General features: G+C 43.4%; 2 protein-coding genes across 2 annotated transcripts in view; one reads left to right on the top strand and one right to left on the bottom strand.

Annotated features, from left to right (window-relative positions):
* The window catches only part of l(1)G0320 (signal sequence receptor subunit 1 l(1)G0320), a 43,427-nt gene extending 23,647 nt beyond the window's left edge, over positions 1-19,780 (bottom strand). Inside the window, exons 1-5 of the mRNA XM_037428581.2 lie at positions 19,376-19,780; positions 18,466-18,560; positions 8,638-8,743; positions 6,739-6,866; positions 5,627-5,758 (exon numbers count right to left, since the gene is read on the bottom strand). Of these exons, the coding sequence (XP_037284478.1) occupies positions 5,627-5,758; positions 6,739-6,866; positions 8,638-8,743; positions 18,466-18,560; positions 19,376-19,442 (528 nt within the window). The 5' untranslated portion in view covers positions 19,443-19,780. The remainder of the gene's footprint in view (positions 1-5,626; positions 5,759-6,738; positions 6,867-8,637; positions 8,744-18,465; positions 18,561-19,375) is intronic.
* Positions 19,781-20,025: 245 nt separating this feature from the next.
* LOC119177180 (5-oxoprolinase) overlaps positions 20,026-22,814 on the top strand; it is a 129,757-nt gene continuing 126,968 nt past the window's right edge. Inside the window, exons 1-2 of the mRNA XM_037428582.2 lie at positions 20,026-20,432; positions 22,241-22,432. Coding sequence (XP_037284479.2) covers positions 20,256-20,432; positions 22,241-22,432 — 369 coding nt within the window. The 5' untranslated portion in view covers positions 20,026-20,255. The remainder of the gene's footprint in view (positions 20,433-22,240; positions 22,433-22,814) is intronic.

Genomic DNA, 22,814 nt, shown 5'->3' with positions numbered 1-22,814 from the left:
TTGCACTCAAGCACTGACCTAAGAACAGCATGTGTGATACGAAGTCTGTGTTCTCGGCTGGGAGATCAACAACAATGATAACCCGCCAAGCTTATGTATTACCGCACACTGGCAGTAACGGTGAAAGCTCGCGTCATAAAGCCGTAAATGTTTCAAAACTTAGGGATGCGGTAGTGAACACAATATCTGTAGCAAGCTCGATAAAGACGACGCTTTTCCCTACAGGGAACTCTTAAGCGAAGTTAATAAGGATAAGGATGAGATCGTACAGTCGTCGACCGATTTTTCGGACTTCAAAAATGTGAACTTGTTGGATATTTCGGACTTCAAAAGTGCACCGTCAGGGTTCCCATAGGGCTAATGCATTTTTCAAACAGATTTTTCGGACGAATTTGCCCTCTAAGGTTGGATTTTTCGGACTAAACCGCTTGTTTTGAACTGTGCCACAAACCTGTATGGACGCCGCCATGTTGAATTTTCTGCCGGCTTGACTAAGCTTAGTGGCTTAGTCAAGCCGGAGGACACGTAGCGCTCGTGTCCTTCTCGTCTCTTTGGGTGTGTTCCAACATAGCCTCCTAGATTTCCCTTGCCTGCTGGATTATCCGCGGTCACTTGGAAAGCGGCCGTCGTCGGAACTACGGTGGTGGCGTCACTTAAGTAAGAGCATCTTCAAATAAGCTTTTGCGTTTTTGGAGCTTATATGCAACAAAAATAATGTAAAAAAGTTTTTAAAAGGCATAAACGTAATTATAATTAACCCTATGTAAGTGCCGCCGTTGTATATAACAGGCGTTTTGCACTCATTCAACAGGCAACCCCTTCAAAACAAGGCACAGCCTCTAAAGCTAGCAAACGCTAAAACTGCCGATCTCAAAGGCCAAGTACAAAACCCCTTACCCCTACGTAGGTAGCGCCGCCATAGATGACGGATGTTCCGCGCTCATCCGGCAGGCAAGGGAAATCTAGGAGGCTATGGTTCCAATAACAGCCTCGTAGATTTTTCTTGCCTGCCGGATAACCGCGAAACGCCAGTCATCTATGGCGGCACTACCTACGTAGGGATAAGGGTCTTGGTACTTGGCCTTTGAGATCAGCAATTTCGGCGTTTGCTAATTTCGGAGGCTATGTCTTGTATTGAAGGGGGTTGCCTGCTGAATGAGCGCAAAACGCCTGTCATCTATGGTGGCGTCACTTACGTAGGGTTAATTATAATTACGTTTACACCTTTTAAGAACTTTTGTACGTTATTTTTATTGCATATAAGCCCTAAAAACGTAAAAACTTATTTGAAGACACCTCTACTTAAGTGGCGCCACCACCATAGTTCCGACGACAGCCGCTTCTCAAGTGACTGCCGATATTCCGGCAGGCAAAGGAAATCTAGGAGGCTGTGTTTCCAATTCTTACCGTAGACGGCTAAATAGACAGCTAAATGGACGGCGGCCATCTTAAGTCTTATTCCAATTCTCACGTAGCCGGCAAAATAGATACTAGTACCGAGAAAATCGCATTTTAGACAAATACGATGCAGGCTACTTTGCTGTTTAAACAAGATGGCGGCTCAGCGAATCGCTCAGATCACGGAGGAAGGAAAGATAGGAGAGGGCACGCCCAGCCGGCGCGCTACGTGAAAAGTGTGGAGGAAATGACATCATGGCGGCCATATTCACTAGGCACAATGGCACTCTTAAGTTTTTCCTTACTCCATGGCTCAGATAGATCAAATCTTGCCGGAACGGTCATCTGCACACAAGCAGACGCTTTCCCAGGCGCTCAATGTGAGTAACGTTTAATTTTTTAAATATTTAAATACGAAATAAGGCACAAAATACAACTGTTAAGTTTGTTTATTTTGGCTTTTTCTTCTCAACGCGAGATGACGCCTCGTTGCGCAAAAGCCGTCGAGCATGTTCCAATTTTTGGACAGCATGGACTCGGTGCTGTCTAAGGATTAGAACACAGCCTTGGTCGTCATTCTGCTCTCGCTCTATAACTATTGTTAGTGGCTTAATTTTAAAATGGCTTTCTTGCCTCCAAGATTGGAAAGCAATTGTCATATTTCAAGTTTCGAAGGCCGTGTCTGCTTTAGAAAAAGCGGCACGGGACCATTTTCTCGTCTTCAATCAGCCTTAGTGGTCAACACTGTCATCATCGCACTGTACAGGGATTGATTGATTGATTTGTGGGGTTTAACATCCTAAAACCACCATATGATTATGAGAGACGCCATAGTGGAGGGCTCCGGAAATTTCAACCACCTGGGGTTCTTTAACGTGCGCCCAAATCTGAGCACACGGGCCTACATTTCCGCCTCCATCGGAAATGCAGTTGCCGCAGCTGGGATTTGATCCCACAACCTGCGGGTCAGCAGCCGAGTACCTTAGCCACTAGACCACCGCGGCGGGGCACACTGTACAGGGAGGAGGCGGAGCTGCGCAGTAGTGGAGTGAATGTGCCTGCCACAATGACATTAGGGGTTATAGGCTGTGTTCCAATTCTTAGACAGCACGTAGACAGTCTATGCAGACTGCTTAGAAGACAGCACCGGGCCCATGCTGTCAGATAATTGAAACACCTCTGGACGGCTTTTACTCGACGAAGCGCCACCTCTTATAGAGAAGAAAAAGCTAAAATAAACAAACGTAACAATTGTATTTTCTGGCTTATTTCGTGTTGAAATCGAAAACAAACGTTACTCACATTGAGTGTCTGGGAAAGCGTCTGCTTGTGTGCAGACGACCATTCTGGCGAGATTTGATCTATCTGAGCGATTCGCTGAGCCACCATTTTGCTTAGACAGCAAAGTAGCCTGCATTGTATTTGTCTACGATGCAGTCTAAAGAATTGGAATGGGACTTAAGATGGTTGTCGTCCATTTAGCTGTCTACGGTGAGTATTTAAACACACCCATAGAATAGCGCACAGCGAGCCCTCGTGGTGCGGTCTCTGCCACTGCGCATGCGTCGTAACGCAAGTCACCATTTGCGGCCTGCCCGCAGAAAATCTGAAATAGCTTGCGGCGATCGCGGTCCGTGAAGTGTTGTGTGTAGCTTCCGTGCATTTGAGCTAGCGGTCAAGGCGAATGTACCTAGACCTTTCCCTAGGGGACACAAAGGCTATTCTAGAACTCGTAATGCGTCCGCTATACCCACAGCGCCTGCAAACGTTATTCTAAAACTCCCTATTTAAAGAATTCGCTCGTGCGGACGATGACAATTTCATGCGCAGAGCCCACAGACAATGAAATTCTTCACCAGGTTGTGCCGCAGCCGGAGAGCGGTACGGATGATGACGACGATCGCCCGCAGTTGTTGGCAGCGGAGATCGCCACCGCGGTGACGCTTTTGTCGAACATTTACGGTGACAATGTCACCTTAGCGCAAATATGGGCGAACCAAATTGCTTCCAAGCGTAGTATGAGGCAAGGCAGAATTATGGACTTTTTTAAACCTGCCTGATGCAATAAAGTTCATATTTCTGACAAAAAGGAATTTTTCGGACTTAAATTTTTCAAACTTTTTTTTGGTCTCCGCGAGGTCTGAGAAATCGGTCGGCGACTGTACGTCCATGTTGAGCTGTGTGCGGCTGGCAGCAAGTGACTAGAGCCACGCTGTACACTGTAGCTGTGTCTGCATGGGTGCAAAGGCGTTAAGTCACCTAGGCAACCGCCCTCTCCCCACTCGGTGTGTGCGCGCAGCGTGCCGCGGTTCGCAGTCTTTTTTCCTTTTCTTTTTTCTTCTCCCTACGCCCTTCGTTCACTCTGCGTCCTCTTCTCTTTCGTAGTGACCTCGTCGTTCGCTCCCCAGCAGCACATCCAGCACGCCTACTTTCAGCAAACACTCGCTACAGTGTTTGTCACAAATTTTTCCCAGCAGCCGCATTATAACCGACCTTTTATCTTGAGAGACTGTACCATAAGCGGTATGCGTATACATGGGGTTCTATGAGAAGGTAAATGGGAGTCGAAAAATATCGCATAGTAACCAGTCTTGCTCCATAAGCAGTTACATTATAAGTGGTCGATACTGTACAGAGGTTGTGTATTAGTCAGCACTAAACATACAGCCAAACAATTTTTGAAATGACGCAGTTACATGCATTTCATGAAGAATGTGTCTATGAAGTTTGTAACTCGCCTTCGCTACCATCCACATTTGCCCTCTTACCCACAGACCAAATACTGTACTTCTAAAAGAGGTCAACCAACATGTAGATGGACCTCAATATACAGAACTTTCTGAGAAAGAAAAATTAAACATAGGCCAACCAATCTTCAAGAAACTGACCAGAACATGAAAAACTGTATGAAGTGCCAGAATTTACAGCTGTTCTGGCATCTCTAGCAGATTCAAGTCAACTGCTGCAGATTTTGTCTCTCGTTTTCACGATGGTGGTCACATGGGGCCCTATTGAAATAAGCGGCTATGGGTAGCCTATGCATGAATGTTGAGAGAAAAATGAGTTCTGAAAATGTGCTGCATTTGCACAAATCCAACATGCACTTCTTTTTTTGTGACAAAGCTGCTCTGAGAGGTGTCCATGCTTTACCATACGATTCGAAACTAACACCACATTTGGGGTGTGTGCAATACATTTGGGTCAGACAGTTTAAATACAGTTTTACTGCCATAGCAAGATCCCAACAGAGCACCTTTTTCTGTGGGATTGCTATCCAGAAGAGATTTTAACGCTAGTAAGATTGAATCAGATAAGAAAGTTTTTATTCCGTAAAGGTAAACTGTGCTTGACTCAATTCTATTCTGGTTGATGACTAGAAAAATTTTTTCTTTAAAAATAGGTTTCTTTGAAATGGGTTTCTCTAAAAATTACATTCTAGTGCAATTAAATTTTCATGCAGTGAACTCAAGCAAACTGGGTGCACATTAGAATCTTGCAAGTATGGTGCTGTGGCAAAGCCAGGATGTCCATGGGGTTGGAATTTAATTTTTATGGATAAGGATTTGATTTCACTAAAATGGGTTTTCAGATTAACGGACACTTGGCCGCAGTCACCTGAAGTTTGTTATACCAAGATATTACAGGCACTGATGAGTGACTACAAAGAAAAAAAAAAAAATTATTTAGAAACGTGCAAACCATCAAGTTCACCAATGTTTTTGAGTAGTGAAGGTGAAAAATGAGGGCACAGGTGTGAACTCTAGCGGGCGTAAATATTTTAAAAGAAATGAACATCATGAATGGCTCATGCAAAAAAAAAAAAAAATTGAAGTCACTAAAATGTGTTACTAAATGTTACTAAAATGCTTTAATTGTAGCAAGCTATGGCTAGCAGTTCTTTCCTCTTCTTTTGTAACTACAGTTTACTGCTGACAAGAGTACTTCATTCTGCCACTAATAAAGATTGCCCAACTACCTTTGTGAAACCCCATTTAACTTTCTTAGCCTAAGAGAGACTATGTCACATCGAGCATATCTCCCTCGTCATTAAGAGGAAAGCAGTTAAACGGAGTTTGTGGGTGCCTGTGAGAAAAGGGTGTCACAGTTCCATTAAAACTGCAGTCTATAAATGCAGGTTGAATTATAGGCCCCACTAGCTACCTACTTGAGTATCTTACTCTTTTTAAATGTATAAAAATTTTTTTTGAAACATATATGTGACACTTACTGCATCTCTGTACCTGAGGTTCACTGCCAGGCCAAATGGCCTAGCGCTGAAGCTCTCGCTGGCGAAGAAGCTGTAAGACAAGGTAGCCTGCTGCTTCGGTTTTACCACCTTGTTATACCCAATTGTGGTAAACTGTATAAAAAAAGCAACAAAAATGTAGAACATCAACGGACAGCAAACTCAAATCGGAGCACTTTTTTGAAATAACATTTCATATCTGTTAAGCAGAACAGCACATTGAACATCACCAGAACTTCAAGGTCTAAACCTCCATGGTATAAACAAAATGTTCCCCCCAACAGCTTTTTCTTAGTGCCGCAGAAACATTCCTCTCTTTCTACCCAAGTGCTTTTAGCAAGCAGAAAATGTGGGAAGCAGAAAGAGAGATACTATGTGCAATTTAATGTATCACTGCTAAACCTGGGGCTCTGTGCAACCCAATTTGCGAACCTCGGGTGTACACACTAGTTAAAACTTTTCCTCTCTAGCTGAAAAGTTTTCAAGCACGTACTGGTAAAAAGCTCTGTCCTCCCTTTGCAGCACGTATATCATAAAACAACATCTAAACAGCATGCTGAGCATGGCAACTGAGCTGCTGACAGTTACAGTTAAAATAGTCAGAAACCATGGAGAATGTATTTTCAACCAACTGCACTTCAAGGGCTGCAAGGACCACTGGTGGTAGTAATGGTAGCAGTAGCAGACTACAGGTCCACAGACTTCATTGCAGTGAAAATTCAACGCTCCTCAGTGCCAAAGTAAGATAGCAGAATTACATTGCAGGCATTTTGGCTTTACAGGGGAAGGGGGGGGGGGGGGGGTGACGACACGGGTTGCATGTTTAGAGGTGAGAAAGACTAGTCCATCCACTTCAATCATTTTAGGATGCTGAATAATTGTTTGATGCCCCAAAGCTGCTTAGCACTACTGCAGGCCACAACACCATCTTTTTCTAAAAGTTTTGTGCTGTATTAGGTATACACTACAATAAAGGATAACAATCGATATAGGGAAATAAAGTTTTGGCTTCTCTTTTAACTTCATAAGAAGGTTTAAGCGTGCTTCATTCACAACAAAGTCACCAAGAAGATCTATAAACATGGATCACTCACATTTTGTATGTAAAAAGTGAAGTCCATTGGGTAACGAAAAGAAGCATCCATAGTGTCAAGCACAAATTCCTTATCACCCTTGTTACTGAAGCCTACAAGAAAGTGCACCTCCTTGCCAGCAGGCAACTCTGCATAAAAAGACCAACATGTCACACAATTGATGCAAATGTGCCAGCTTAAAGTTAAAGATTGTAGAAACAGAAATCTGAGGCCTCCTTTGAAATGTCCCTGTTTATATGAAGGTAGACAATTAAATTGGACTGAATATATATGGGGTCACTATATCAAGTACAATGTCACTCATGAATTATGTTTACAGACAAATTCACTAAAAAAACATAGACAAGAAATATAGTGTGGTTAATGGGTTCAAAGGGGCCCCACAATGCTCAAACATGTGACACATCAATGTGCGGCACTAAATCATTGGTTGAAAATGCAATGTGCAATTTATATGTACACAATAATGCAAGTACTACAAGGAAATCGGTGGCAATAATTTTGCTGTTTATTCAAGGACCAAACAGTAGTGGGCAAGATTGCAACCATGTAAATGAAAAATCAACATAGAATGCTAACGACCACCTCGAGGAAGCTGTTAAAACCACATAAGTGATGCCATGGCCATTGAGATCCCAAAACTTTCTGCATTATAATAAAATCTATGGATAGGGTATCAGCAAGTTGAGTGGACTAGGCAACCATGATGTTCCAGCTTCTGCAGCCACAGCCCCCGCCTGCAATTTTGCACTACTCTATAATTCTGCACAAGGGCGGAATGTCGCATCTAATTGATTGATATGTGGGGTTTAACGTTCCAGAACCACCATATAATTATGAGAGACGCCGTAGTGGAGGGCTCCGGAAATTTCGACCACCTGGGGTTCTTTAGCGTGCACCCAAATCTGAGCAAATGGCCTACAGCATCTCCGCCTCCATCGGTAATGCAGCCGCCGCAGCCGGGATTCAATCCCGCAACCAGCGGGTCATCAGCCCAGTACCTTAGCCACTACACCACTGCGGCGGGGCAATGTCGCATCTAAAGCCACAATCATTTGAGCTGAGGGTAATTCTCTCTCTCTCTTTTTTTTTTTTTTTCATCCGTGTGTCGAGAGTCGCATCGCTGATAATGTAGTTACGTTATGTGTACTTTACTATAACTAATTTTGCTCTTTGACAGAGGCTGCACTAGAAGACCATATCTGTCAACATACACTGCTTGTAAATTTGTCAACATACACTGCTTGTAAATTTCAATGTCATAAATACATAATAAAATAAAAGGTTTATATGTTCAGCAGTTCACCATCTTTCGAAACTTGGAGGACAAAACTGGACATTCCGCTACCAGTAAAAGCTTTAAAAAAAATTACTGAACACTGTGGCTTCTTCTCGCTTGCAAAGACCAAAAATCTCCCGCACTGGTGTGATTCAGTAAGAAAATGAATTATTAAAATTTACAGACCAACAATTCCTAACTAGAGATGAGTGAATAAGATTCTGAGTATACTGCCCTATTCCAGTATAATAATCCCCAATAATCCCCATTAAGAAGATTTGCCAACTCATTGCATGTACTTTTGCACAAAGCAAATGCATTGTGAACTTTCAACCTACAGTGTTTCCTGTGATCCTACACATAGTTACAAGTGCTGAACTCAAGGCACTCCTTGTACACTTATGCCAACATGTAAAACATTGTTATGGTGACCATGTTTGTATGCAACTAGCATAGTGAAGAGTGGCGTAGCAACTCTATTGGCCGATTCTTAATTACTCGAGCTATACACTAATTTATCCTAAGATCTCATGAAAACTGCTACAAGACCATGCGATTGTCAAAAATACATGCTTGCTACCTCAGCATGCTTAGTAAGCACACAAATACATCTGACTTACTTGACTGAAAGTTCAGAGGCTTCGTAAAGAGCATGTAAGTATCACCATGAGGTGAAGGTTTTAGTGGTCCATCCGATGAGCTGTCATCACCCTCATCACCATCATCCTTAAAAATTAAAACAATAAGTGAGAAATGTTGGGGTTAATGACAGCTTGCATCTAATAAATGCTTTCTGAATTCCATTTTTATACACAATAAAAATGCACGCTGTTCTCTGAGCGACGATTTGCCTTAGACTTCAATCACACAATCGTTTTCTGTTCTACTCTGTCACTAACATAGTATCTGCGTATCTAAGAGACGAACACAATAAAAACATTTTAATCTACTTGCTTTATACAGTGAAATCTCAGTAGAACGAACCCCACATTAACGAACTTTTCCCATTAACAAACTTTTAAAATATCCTGCACCGACTGCTAAAAGTTTCAATGTAAAATTATTTCACTACTGCGTACTTCAGAATACCGCACTTTTTCAGAATAACGAGTGTTAATTTAGTTCCACGTTATATTAACAACGCCTCACTACTGAGACGTCCCCGCTATGCCACCAATTACCAAAGAGAGGGAAGACCACTCAACCCCCTTTTATCCAGTTCCCTTTTGGCTACGTGTCTCAATCCCTTTCCACATACAGGGATTCGTGCTGGGGCCGGGAAGTAAGAGACGTCACGATCTTCTCTTAATCATGGATGCATTTAATTGAATACTAAGTGCAAATGGCGTACACACATATTGCCCGTGAAACACATCTCTGTTACACGAAATTGTAACACATCAGCAAATACTCGCGACACGCGAAACAGGATACATAAGCGAAGTAATGGTGACAGAATACAGAATAATACAGAATAAATACACGACGACACAAATGATAAAATTTTCAATGAATAAAAGCGCGCAATGTCTCAATATGCCGCATTCCTACCCGCAAAGCTCAATTAAGTAAGAGAGATGAAGTTCGTCTCACAGAATGTCCATGTTGACGGGGGCCTCGGAGCTGGCTGTTAGAGTTGGGGCTCAGGGCTTCTTCCTGGGGTCATTGTCCGATTCGTCGGCGCCTTCATCGTCTTCGTCATCGTCGCCTTCGTCGTGCCTCTCAGAATGCTCCATTTACTCGCCTCCTATCGCCAACTTTCATTCCTCATCGTACCGTCTTTGCCCCAGTCATCATCTCATCGCCCCTCATCGCTATCTCTTCGACTCTCTTCGCATCGTATCTCTCTGCCCCCTCGTATCGTATCTTTGACCCTCTTTTTGTAGGACCCGACTCCCCCCTACCGGGGCACCAAACCAATCGCCACTATCCATGCGGCATATTTCTCTCCCAGTCGGTGTGTGTCATTTTCGACGCCCGCTCCCGTGGCCCGTACCAGTAGAAAACCCTCTCCCAAACAAAGCCGAGCAAGTAATAAGGTACAAACTCAAGTCTCAGGGAGAGTGATGGGCGAGCCGTCCGAAGGCACTTTAATTACGGGCGAACAATGGTCCCGATGCTTCCGGTACTTGGTGAGCCGATGTCCAGACCAAGTCTCAACGTTTCCATGTGGCTCGGTGTCTCCCGCGAAATTCTCCGTAGCCGCCGCTTCTTCGTCGTTCACCGCCGCGGGCGGCCATCCGAGCAGAATGCAGTAATGAGCCCTAGAGCCACGGAGGCTGACGGAAAGGCATACGGGACCCGGCACAAGCGCCGCGGCAGCGTCGCATTCCCCGAACCACAAAACCGAACCGCATGGGGGAGCAGCAGAGCACAAAAAGGTGCTCTGCTGCTCCCCCATGCCACAAATCTGAAGGGTGCGCGCCGATTATCTCCACCGTACGCCGTCACACGGTCTGTAGACGACAAGACGCCGCCCGGTCCTCGTGTTTGCGTGGAGGGAGCCCGGGAGATTAGTAGAAATAATCCTTCTGGTACTTCACTTCGGAATGCCTATTCGTTACACCGAAGGTTTCCTTTTCCTTTTTTTTAATGCGTGGGAATGAGAAACGAGCGTACACATCTTGAAAGGAGCGGGGTTCAGTCCGTGTTTGCGGGGACGTCACACTACCATGAACTTATGTTCTGAAATCCGTCGCGACAACCGGAGCGGTACGCAAGCAGACGACAAAACGAATGGATGCCTTGCTCCTCGGAAGATGCGCGACAGTGCGGAGGAAAAAAAAAACAAATAAACTAAAGGGCACTTTTCTTTCTTTCTTTTTGTTGAAACGCCGACGCTGCAGGTTTACAAGCGGGCGCAGAGGCGAGGGTACAGTGGCTGGAATAGAAAAGTGTGATGAGCAGCAAACTGCGCCTATGGAGCGCACTGAATCTTCCGAGGAGGAGCCGCGTGGGGGCGCGCGCAATCGTCTATACGTTGTTTGCACGTTTCCAACAGTTTTGTCGGGCATGTTCGTCCTTGCTTTTTAATTGCGGTGGCATTCTGACACCAATGCTTCTGCATGCACTCTCATGGCGCGGAAACAAAGTCATTGCTTCGTCCCGGGGTGCACTACAGGCTACAAGTCAGCTAAAAAAATGGCAGCATATCCACGGGGTGAATGATGGAGAGTGGGGCGAAGCATCCGCCCGTCCATTTGTTCTTGCTTCCGTCCGCCCATGCATCTGCCTCTGCGTCCGTCCATGCGTCTGCCCCTGCGTCCGTCCATGCGTCCATCCGTCCGTGCGTCCATCCATGCACCTGTCTGTGTGTCCGTTCGTCCATCTATTCAACACTTCAAGTACCACCATCTCGCATCTTTTCATCATATATTCCGCACATAGAAGCAGCACCATCCAGCGGACATTCTAAGGACTAAACGAGAGGTGGCACACGCACACTTTCTTACGGCTTGCGCTTCGTGTCTACTCCCCACCTTTAACCACTTCGAGTTCATGGTATATACTGGTTCACTGTATTCATGGCACTACGGCCCAAAGCTCGTTAAACCTTTCTAAAACCAAGGAGGTTACGCCCAGCGAGTATAACCTAGCAACCCTTTCTTGCCAGATAGTGCTCAATTTACATGCCAATGGCTGCTAATTGGGAATGAGAGACAGGAGAATTCGGCTTTTAGTTAACGTGCACGCTGCAAATTTTTTATTGTTCAACAACGCACAGGATAAATCTCTCACCGGCACTACCTTGCAGGTCAAAGCGTAAGACATGTCACGTACTATGACGAGAGATGAACGGGTGCCGCTTTAAGGAGCTTCGCCCCAAAAAGGAGCATGCGTTGTTTAGCGCTCCAAAGGACGAAGCTCTGTTAGCGCAGTGGCGGAGAGCGATTCTGCACGCTGACAAGCTGCTTCAAGAAAACTCGGCTGTGTGTGAGCTGCACTTCGGCGAGAGGCACATCTCCCGGCACTTCGAGCACACTGTGATTGGTGAAATTGTCCGCATTGAAAGGAGTAGACCTATGGGCATGCTTGCCGTTCAGGGGGGGGGGGGGGGGACGGTTAATTGCAGGGCGTCTCCTCCCTATTAAATCAGTGTATGAGGCAGATTTGACGCCCCCCTTTTAGACGACGAAAAGAGTGCCCTGCTGCCTAGTCAATGTATAGAATAGATTTAGCGCTCCCCACTCAGGTGGCCAGCTCCCTTTGCCCCCATCATCTGGACGCCTATGGGTAGGCCTTTCGGAGAAGATCTTTGCATTTGTAGACGCCTTTGAAATCACTTTTTCAAGTGGTTTAGCTACAACTAGCTTCACAGTGACAACTTAGAAGAGCTTGTTTCCTTCTTGAAAAAAAAAGAAGATGTCACACTAGGCTGCGCACAACATGGTACGAGCCTCACAAAACAAGTAAACAAGTTTTTTTCTGCTCACCCATTTGCACTTTACCACAAAGGTACTCCACAAGAAGATAGCATTTTCCCGTGAAAAGAGGTAGTACCTGAAGCTCAGGCGCATCACCTAGGCTTGCGGCCCAATGTTCTGTGGAAGCTTGTGAACTATAAAACTTTTTTTGTAGGGGATTGAAAAGGACGTGCGACAAATTATTAGGAAGGCATTGTTGTAAACAGATAGTGAATCACTACTCGGAAATGCGTTGTATGACCTTTGTGCAAAAAATGAAAGGTTTTCATCCAGATACCGCTTGTGTTTCTCGTTTTTGAGTATGACGTTTTGAATGATGGGGCTTTATTTACAGATTAGAGCTTGAGAAAATGATGGTTAGCCGTGGAAATTGTCGCAAGCAATGTCTCACAACTGAGTTCATCGTTCCACTCTTCTACCACTTGACATGATAAAATGCTTCAATGCCGTGTGCGCTCACTTTTGGCATCCTGTCGACCTGACGATATTTCAGTTCAGTCGCGCACTCACGTAGGCATCCTCTTTTCAGGAAGCTAATTAACACATTTTTTCGGTCACCATTTGAGGCCATGCATGAGCAAAAAAAAATATATATTTTAAATGTTTCACATTGCCAGCGTGCGTGGTTGATTGCCGTCTCTGCGCAGCGCATCGCCGCCTTGGGTGACGTGCAAACGTGCGCCAGCGCCATCTGGCCGTTTCCTCCCAAGGCATTACATGCTAGCCGGTGCGTTCATCACACTTCCCTTTTTTGGCCACTGTAGCGAGGGCAACACGGGAGGGCAAGGTCAGTGAGGCAGAGTGGGAGTTGCAGAGCAGGAAGCGTGGGCGCGGAAAACCTGAGACAGCGAGAGAGCAGAAAACAAAGCGCGAGGCATTTTCTTTTTTAGCGCTTTTTTTTTTCTTTGAAAGAGGCGATGACAGCCGTGACGCTTTGGGTTTTTCTTTGACGGCCTTGTTTTTTCAGTCGTGTTCATCTCTTTTAGGTGATCACTTATCGCGCCCGCAAAGCAAATCTGCGTTCGCACTGCGGTGATACTACAAATGAGTTCATCTCTGCTTGCGACGAAGAAGCGGAAGCAGTCTTTGCTAAGCGAGACAATGGATATTCTTCGGCAACTGGAAGGGAAAAAGCAGGCTGTTGTGACCAAAGAACCGAATTGCACCACATGAATGTGGATGAGCTGGAGGCCTTTGCGCTGCAAAGTTTGTGCTGCTCGCATCAAAAAAAAAAAAAAAAAAAAAAAACCGCAGACTTCTTTAGAGTAAACGTACATCTTTTCGGCGTTTACTTGTGGATTTTTTTTCTTGAGAAAAACGAGTTCAAGGACCCACCGTTGTAAAGGTAAGTCGTTTTGGTCGGTGAAAAATAAGTATTTATGGTTAATTTTCGAGCTTTCACTATAACGACCTTTCAAAATAAATAACAAATTTCCGCAGTCCCCTGAAGTTCGTTGTACCAAGATTTCACTGTACATAAGGAGTTCATGAAAGCCTTATAATATGAAGAATTTAGGGCCATAGTAATATTTTTCTATATTCAAATGGCCAGTAAGCATTCCTCAATGAAGGCACTGAAGAAAATGATGACGAAGTTTAGAGACTGTTCATTGCACAAGAGCCTAATGTGGAAAAGTTTTTCGAAAAACTCCCCTAAAGTTGTCGCAGATTGTGTATATGCACTGTGTCGCTTGCTCATCTTTGTTTTCTTTGATGCTGCCGCCGTTCTACTGTCTTTCACGTCAGATTGCAATGTGATATTTGGAGGTTATGAGCAAGTGGCAGCATGCTTACACATACGCCTCTAGGTGCTCCCGTTTAAACTATAGTTCATACTGCCACTGTCGTACAGTGTTTGTACGCCACTGCCCTCGAGTTGTGAGCTGCTCCCAAACGAAGAGACACGGCAACAGTGCAAGCGCACATGCACTCTCTACCACACTGTTCCACAGACAGTGATCCTTGCAGTGCTTGAGCAGATGTACTCATGTGAGAACGCCATGAACGGTACAAATGGTTCCACTACGCTCACTCAACTTCTGTGACTGATGTTTAACCCTGTGACTTTTATGTGCGAGTGAGCATGTTTAAAACTCATCACCACAAGTATTTTTCATTTCTGTAATTTTTTTTAAACAGCACATCAAGCTACATATAACAGATAAATTTACTGGGCGAGTCTCCCAAGAATTATGAATTACACACACAAAAAAGAAAATCAATGTAATAACTCTAAACAAATGTGCTTCTTTTGCATGTTATTCAAAACACTTAAAATAGTCCCTTAATGAGGTGAAGTGGGGTGAAATAAAATATTCAGGAAAAAAAGTGGCCCCGTATCTGCATGTAATCTGCAAATGTCATCGAAAGACGATTCTTGCGTGTGGAGAGAGTGAACAAGACATTCATTTGATGTTCTGCGCAAGAAAATCGGTGAATGGAATTCTGGAGGCGCTGCGTTGCCTCGAGCATGCAGCGGAGGCGAATGAGTGCATCAAGTCATGTCACACGTGAGACATAAGTGCCATCTGGCAGTTGTCTTTGAAAACAAAAAGCGTGGCTCTGAGACGGGTGTGCGCGCCCATCTCAGAGGTGATAAGGTGTAGAACGCAAGGCGACGGGTAGGTGCCACTACCGTTTCGTTTTAGCAGTGCGTTGGAAACACTCGTCTTTCCGTGCAAGCGTTGCATGGTCAGCGCAGTGCGATAAGCGCTACGGTCCTTAGAATTACTTGTGTATGCCTTTTCTAGTAAGAAACGCACATGCAAACTATATACGTGTTGTTATGGTGCCCCAGACATGCGCAATAATTGCTTTTTAATTGACAATTGCACAAGCATGAGCGCTCAACCTTGATCAACATAGGTGGGCGCTGCGGATGGGGTCGACCGTTTCACGTACCCGATGCCGTTAAGAGTGGACAGACAGACAGACAGACAGACCAAAATCTTTGCGGCAAAGGTCCCCAAGAAAGACTATCGTCTTTAAAAGAGAAGACAAGAACCGGCAGTATAATCCTATTTTCCTGAAGTCTGTACACACACTACACTTACCCTTGTTAAAAGACACTCAAGTGATGCAATAAATCTGTTAAGATAAATAAATTATACTTCAAGACAGTTAACATCCATAATTTTTCTGTCATAGGTTATTAATAAGAACAAAATCGAAGCTGACAGTTCATTTCTAAATTTTGCACCAAAATCATACCCTGTAACATCACGAATTTCTAAATGTATTTTTCACATTTTGGCAACATTCGCTCAATGAAATTGCCTAAAACATGGCACTTCAAGTTCATGGACCCCCTCAGGAGATGATACACTTCATTCTTACAATTTCAGAATAACGTAGGACCAAACAGGCACTGTCAAAAGTTACGTCACAGCACCTTGGGGAGAGAATTTCAAGGTGGCGTCACCACCCACATTTTATTCTTGTGCGTTTTCTTGTTTACCAAGCACAATCGCGTAGCAGTGGTGGTATTAGAATTGTGAAAGAGTAATTTACTCATATGAGAAAAGCGTTATTCTCATTTGTGTCCCTTGAAGCAATACACCACTTTGCCCAACATAGTACCATACTCAAAATAGTTTGCAACTACTACTAGTGGGCAAATACTAGGGACTACAAAAGGACAGAGGAATAGTCACAGTGTTCATACAAGCGATGCATATGAGCAGTTCTCCAATAATTTAATAAGGAGTATGCACTGAGCTTTGATCTACAAGGGGGCAACACTATCGCCACGCTATCTTTAAGACTAGTTTGTAAGCGCGTCTTGCTGTTTGTGCTTCAGAGTGCAGGAGGTGTTATTGAGGTCTCTAGACATCCAAGTAGCCATAGGGATCTCGAACGCGGCCTGTGCAGAGAGTCTTTTGCGCGTGAGGCAAGCGCGCAGACCTTCAAAATGGAGACCCCGACGCTAGCAATCCTCGTGGATAACGTCAAGTGCATGTCCTCTATAGTATCACAAAAACATAGCAGAAAACAGAGCGACATATCAGCCAGCACTATGTTATTCAGTGTGCCAGCTGAAGCACAAAGATTAGGCATGAGCATGTAGCATGTCTTAGTGCAAGAGCATAATTTGTGACTCCTACATTCACTCCAGCATAGCTTCTGCTGCTTTATCAGGTTATCTATCATTTTCAGCTGCTTATTGTAACCGCTTGGTGCGCAAAAGACTGCGCACATTTCTGCGTGCGATCGGAACAGAAAAGCAGTAGAGGCCACATTGAGCTTAAAGGGGCCCTGCAACACTTTTCGAACATGGTCAGAAAACGCTGCCGATTGATTGTAAAGGCTCCCGAGAATACCAAGCCAAATATTATAAATTATCAGTCAGCTAAAATTGCTTTCTCTTCTCTCTACAAATGATGGAGGAAACTCACAATCGCTTGTAGAAGGTGATCTATGAGCCATTGGCTGATTTGAACATGGCGCGCTTGTTCGTTATAGGGATTGCTGCGAAAAGTCGCGACTTGTCCATGCATGTGCGCGCGATCACATTGAAAAAGTCGCATATTTGAAAAAAAAAAAAAAAAAACAAGGAAAAGAAAAAAATGCTCAAGGTCCCGAGACGTGCGTGACATATTTTCTTTGCCCATGCCATCCCTCCCTGCTTAGCTCCCAGTGCTTTCATCAGGACGAGAGAAGAGAGAATGAGATTGCAGCGTGCGACAAATCTTAGCGACTCCACCCGTACTGAACAGATTCGCAAAATTTTTATGGTGCTGAATTCGTGAGGCAATAAGCTCTTCTAGTGAATCCATCCCATAGTTACTTGAAGAAGTGTTTCAGGAAATACAGTGAATACCGAGTATATCAAACTCGGTTATATCAAATTATTGACAATATCGAGCAGTTGATAAGTCCCCTTGAATTTTCCATGCAAAAGTATAGACTGTTCCACGCGTACATTGAACTCCCACAGAGCGTAACATCCGATATATTGAATGCTGTACAGGCCAAAGCCCAGAAAGGGCACTTTTTCTTACAAAGATTGATCATTTTTTCGGCTATGTTTTAACCACTTTTGATCACTCCTCGCACACAGGTGACTAACCATGAGTATATGCACATGATAAACTAGGCCAAGAAGCCCGACACCTTCCTTTATTTTTGGTTAACCTTCATGATATAAAAAAATATCCGTTTCACTTGCCTCCCTTTTTTGCTTAACTATAGTGAAAATGTGCGATGTGTATTATGTGGAGGTGTTGACACCTCCTGTAAAGTTGTTTGTGCCACGTGGTGCACATGTCTTGCACAGAAGCCACATTTCGGGGTCACAACTTATGAGCGGTAGGTGGTGTGTGCGCGAGCATTGATCTCCACTATCATAAATTATGGTGCCGACCGTGTCTGCTGTGTCCGTTCACTTCAAGGGCTCGCCACTAGAGATCCCACAATTGCATACAGGTGTTGCATGACCAGACAATTAAATGAGGTTTTGGTCGACATGTGGAAATTGAAATAGCATAGTACTCGACTCCTTTCCCTCAGCATGTGTACAACAAGCTGAGCACAGCAATTATTTTTTCAACAAAATTTCTCAAAAGAGCATCAACACAAGAAACACTGCAATCCTTATCTCAGCATTGATTTCATCAACTAGATCAGCATGCGAGGCCTCATGCATACCAGTTGATGATCACAATATCACGCGATAAGTTCACCCCACGTGTGAGATTTATCGAACAGGATACTTTGAAAAAAATCTTTTTTTCACTAGCATAATTGCAACAGTTTTCTTTGGCGAAGTGCAGACAAAAATATTTTAGTAAACATGTCATTAATGCCATTACTATATATCTGTGGACTTGGAGAATACATTCTGTAATGCTTTCGCAACAGTCAGCAAAAAAACTTTACTTCTTCGCTACGATAAACCTGGAATTCAATCTCAATGCTTAACAATCAATCATATGCTAAACAGTAGTCATTTTGAACACGCAGCACACCAGAATGCTAGAGAATGCAAGAGTAAAGCGATCAACCCCCCAAGAATTTTTTTTTCACCTGTTCAGTGACTGCGCCTTCTTGCGTCGAGTCAGATGCTCCATCATTTTCAACCATAACATCATCCTCCTCTTCTGCTCTTGCACAAGGCAAACCTGACAACATGGACAATTACAACTTGAGAACCAGAACAAGTAGCTGCTTATGCCTCAACATAGGCCTGGCATCGACAGTCACATAAGCAGATCAAAACGGGCCGAAAAGAGCAACATGATCAACTCATGTGCGATGCACATCACAGCCATTTTGTTAAGTTCTACAAACTATTTTGATATGTTTTTGATATGACATGCTGGCAATCAGTTTGCACATATCGAAAAGTGCTTTTACATGCGGCAAATGTGAGATAAGGTGAGATGAGCAGGACATTTCTTGCATAATGCTGCAGTCATTAGACCATTACTAGTGCATAATACTGAAGTTGAAGGTACTAAATCGGTGTTTTTATGAGGACGTATGGACTGAATAAAAGATCACCGTCTCACACTAGCCATGGGAAATACTACGAAAGCTAAACAGGCTGCAGCTGACTTTAGAATCAACAACCAAATGTACATCTATTATATATCGGCGCACTAAAAATCGCCCACCGTTAAAATGCTTTCCAGGACGAACACAGTAAATAATATTCTTCGACCTGAAAGATGCAAGATCCCAGATGCAGATCCGTTAGTGTGCCAAATGCGAGCACATCCGATAAGTTTAGTCGCGTAGCATCACAAAATCCGCATTATGCTAACAGCGACACAAATGCCCGATTTAGGTTGTTAAAATCTGTAACATATTAAACCAGTGGTCACCGGATAAGCAAGGTGCAAGTATGTTTAGCCATACACCCGAGAATCTGTTGACAACCATTTTAGAGGAAGTGTATATGCAACGGAACACAACACGCAAAGTAAAGACTCACCATTTTGATGAAATATGGTCATCAGAGGCACAATAAGCAGGGCTAAAATTATATACCGACTTAACATTTTGCAGTCTATGGAAATATGTAGCCAAGGAGCCTAGACGTTGGAAGATTACAACCGATTCGACGTGACGAGCAGACTACGCGGACTCTACGTGCCGTGCCACCATTACGAAAAGGACCGGTTTCGAGGCTATAAAAAACAAGCACCGGCCTCGATCAGTTTTCAGCCTCTCAGTTTTCTGAGTACTTTTGAGCCCGCGCGCACAGGAAGAGCGTTTGGGCTTCACTAATTGACCAACTAAAGCGACGAACTAGCAAACTTTGCAGTAAAATACTGACGGGTGTTCCACTGGTTTCACTATCGTGTTGACTACTGCGCTGTTGTTGTCGAACACGTCAGCAGCAGACGCTCCTTCGTGGCCGTGATGGTGGCGACATACCAATGTTGCCAGCATCAATTTGTGAGCGCTTTGAAGCATCTTTGAAATAAAACCGCTGTGGCCTCACAAACTCAGTCAGCATACACTTTGGCATCGCGCGCATAAGCAACTTCTTGTTAGCAATAGTTTAAATTTAATGGTGTGCTTCATTTATCAGCCGACAGTTTGTTGACCCCGTGGTAGGGCGGTGCTTATGATGCTGATGAGCGGAACGGCTGCAAAGCACGTGACAGACATCTGCTTCAAACAGCGCAATGTGTTTCAATCATTTCAATCCGCTGTTTTAAACGCAGTAACTTGTAGCAGCGCTTGGCGATCATTTCGAATTTTAGCTACAGCTACGATGGCACAGTGGGTCGCGTCGTGCGGCTTCTTCTAAGCTTTTTATCAGTTATTCTCTGCTGTCGGTGTTCAAAGGCGACAGGCGCAGCACCATGAAACCTTTAGAGTCGAATCACAAGTTTCAGTTTGCCATAGATCGTGGTGGCACCTTCACGGACATATATGCTCGTTGCCCCAGAGGTAACGTGAGAGTTATGAAGCTTCTTTCTGAAGATCCAAATAATTATCCGGACGCGCCACGCGAGGGCATCAGAAGGATCTTGGAAGAGGTGAGCCTAATACGTGCCGGAGAACAACGCAAAGTTGGTGTTTTAAAATGAGCCTGCTAAATAATCGCATCATGTCAGAAGGATTTTACTGTTCAAAGTTTTTGCCTAGAATAAATAAATTAGCTTTAAGAACTAAAGTTGCTTGTGCACGTAAAGGTGTTCACACACTTTAACTACCAAACTGTGACAGGCACTGCATGAGTCCATATTACCACTAGGTTTTGTTGATTGCCTTAATTGGACTATAACTTATCTGTCAGTTTATGCTTGAAATCGTACACAACATCTCAACAACTTGTCCCTATTTACTACTTGTGTTCTATGTCCCCATTTCACGCAACCGCCAAACAGCATTGCCATAAATATGCAGAGAGCATTGTCTTAAGTTACTCACTCACGGTGCAGGAATCGTGTGGTTCCAAACCAAACTGTACCCACCTTGCCAGAACAAAGTTAGGAATGCATGAGCACTAACAGCGAAATCAAGAATCTCATAGTTCATTCATTCACAAAACGCAGTCTTCTTCTTGCAGCTGGATTTTCGTGGGATTATAGAAAACTGTATGCAAGTAAAATTTGCATCCTTGCCCTTTTGTAATGACGAGGCAAGCTGCTGGGCTTGAATGTAATGACAATACTATGAGATCTTTGTAGCGATTTCTTGTTAACAAATGTGCAGCCTGCCATGCATTTTGTAATTAGAAAGGGCTTTATCTTAAAGAGATCTACATTTCTCTTGGAGGTAACCCTGTAAATACCTTTTTCTGTCACGTGCACGGTGGGCACTGATGCATAGACATATTTTAAGGGAGAGAGGGGGAGGATGAGAGTTTTGAAAAAAAAAAAAGGAAAACATGTTTTTTATTTATTATTCTATCTTAATGATAATTTGCATGCATGTGTGTCATTAAATGGAGATGTGAAATCTGCAAAGACATTTCAAAACTCACGTTTATAAATGAAGCAGTGACGGATTTTCGCATTGTAAATAGGTAATTTTATATGGATTACTATGGCAATTTACAAAAAGATTACTTTTTAGGACTACGTGGCTTTTCAAAAAGGCCTGCCCTACAGGCTAAAGCAAATTAAATATCAAAACAGCTATTTATTTGATGAGAAATACAAGAGAAAGTCAGAAATGATCTACATTTTTGTCATAACTTTTCTAACATTGTGCAGTTTGTCTTCTGTCCTCGCATATTTTATTTTTATACTGTTATGGAAAGGCTGGGAAAGTTTAATCTTGATTCCTCCATTTTTCTTCCTTCTGTTGCTCCATTAGAAGTTTACACCAAAAAGAAACAATGAGCAGTGATCTAATTCTTCTAGTCAGAGGATGTCAAAGCTTTAGACATTCATTGCAGACTATCCTAGCAATATGAGAGAAGTTCACTATTACGTAAAACTGCATTTCTGGGTATCGAGAATTTGCTACAAGCAATTCACCACAAATGTTGAGGTTTGTTGTTGTTGAAAACTTTGTTGTTGCATGACAATGCACGGCCACACACGGCTGGCTAATCACAATATTTAAACCATCAAGATAAAATTGAGTTATTGGAACACCTTCCCTACTGCACAGACCTAGCTTCATGGGACTTTCTCTTCTTTGGACCACTCTAGGATGGTTTGCGTGCCTCAGGTTTTGACATGCTAAATTTGGCACAGCTGAAAATGTCTTATTTTGAAAGACTACGTATATACCTAAGTATATACCTTGTTTTTTTTTTTCTGCATTACATTTTTCTGCATTACACAAAGTCGACATCAACTTAATGAGTACACAATGTCTGTCTTGATTGCAGGAAACAGGAATACCCTTCCCAGCAGATGAAAAAATTGATGCTTCAATGATAGAGTGGATTCGAATGGGAACCACTGTGGCTACAAATGCTCTTCTAGAGCGGAAAGGAGAACCTACAGCATTTGTTGTTACTGCCGGCTTCAAAGACTTACTATACATAGGCAATCAAGCAAGACCACATCTATTCGACCTTGTAAGGCCCCACAAAGCACTCGACTTTATCGTTTGTGTCTGATTCTTATTTTGCTTTCTGGTGTTTTTTGTAAGCTGTTATTATCTGTGAACACAGCATTAATCTGGGTCCCGTTAAAAGTTACATCATTGTTTCACTAAAAGTTCTGGTTATATTAAAACATCATATTTGATAGATACTGTAATCAATCCTACATCTGCCAAATCATTGTCTTTTTAATATTCTTTGAACCTATAACTCACATGGTTTAAGTGTAGATTTGAAATCTTGAATTAAGATGAGTCCATGTGTTGTGGTAAGGTTGCTGTAGTTGTAGGTAATTGATTGATTGATATGTGGGGTTTAACGTCTTAAAACCGCTATATGATTATGAGAGACGCCA

The sequence above is a fragment of the Rhipicephalus microplus genome, chromosome X (genome assembly GCF_043290135.1).
Source record: "Rhipicephalus microplus isolate Deutch F79 chromosome X, USDA_Rmic, whole genome shotgun sequence".
Lineage (NCBI taxonomy): Eukaryota > Metazoa > Arthropoda > Arachnida > Ixodida > Ixodidae > Rhipicephalus > Rhipicephalus microplus.
This window is presented reverse-complemented; position numbering and strand designations above follow the sequence as displayed.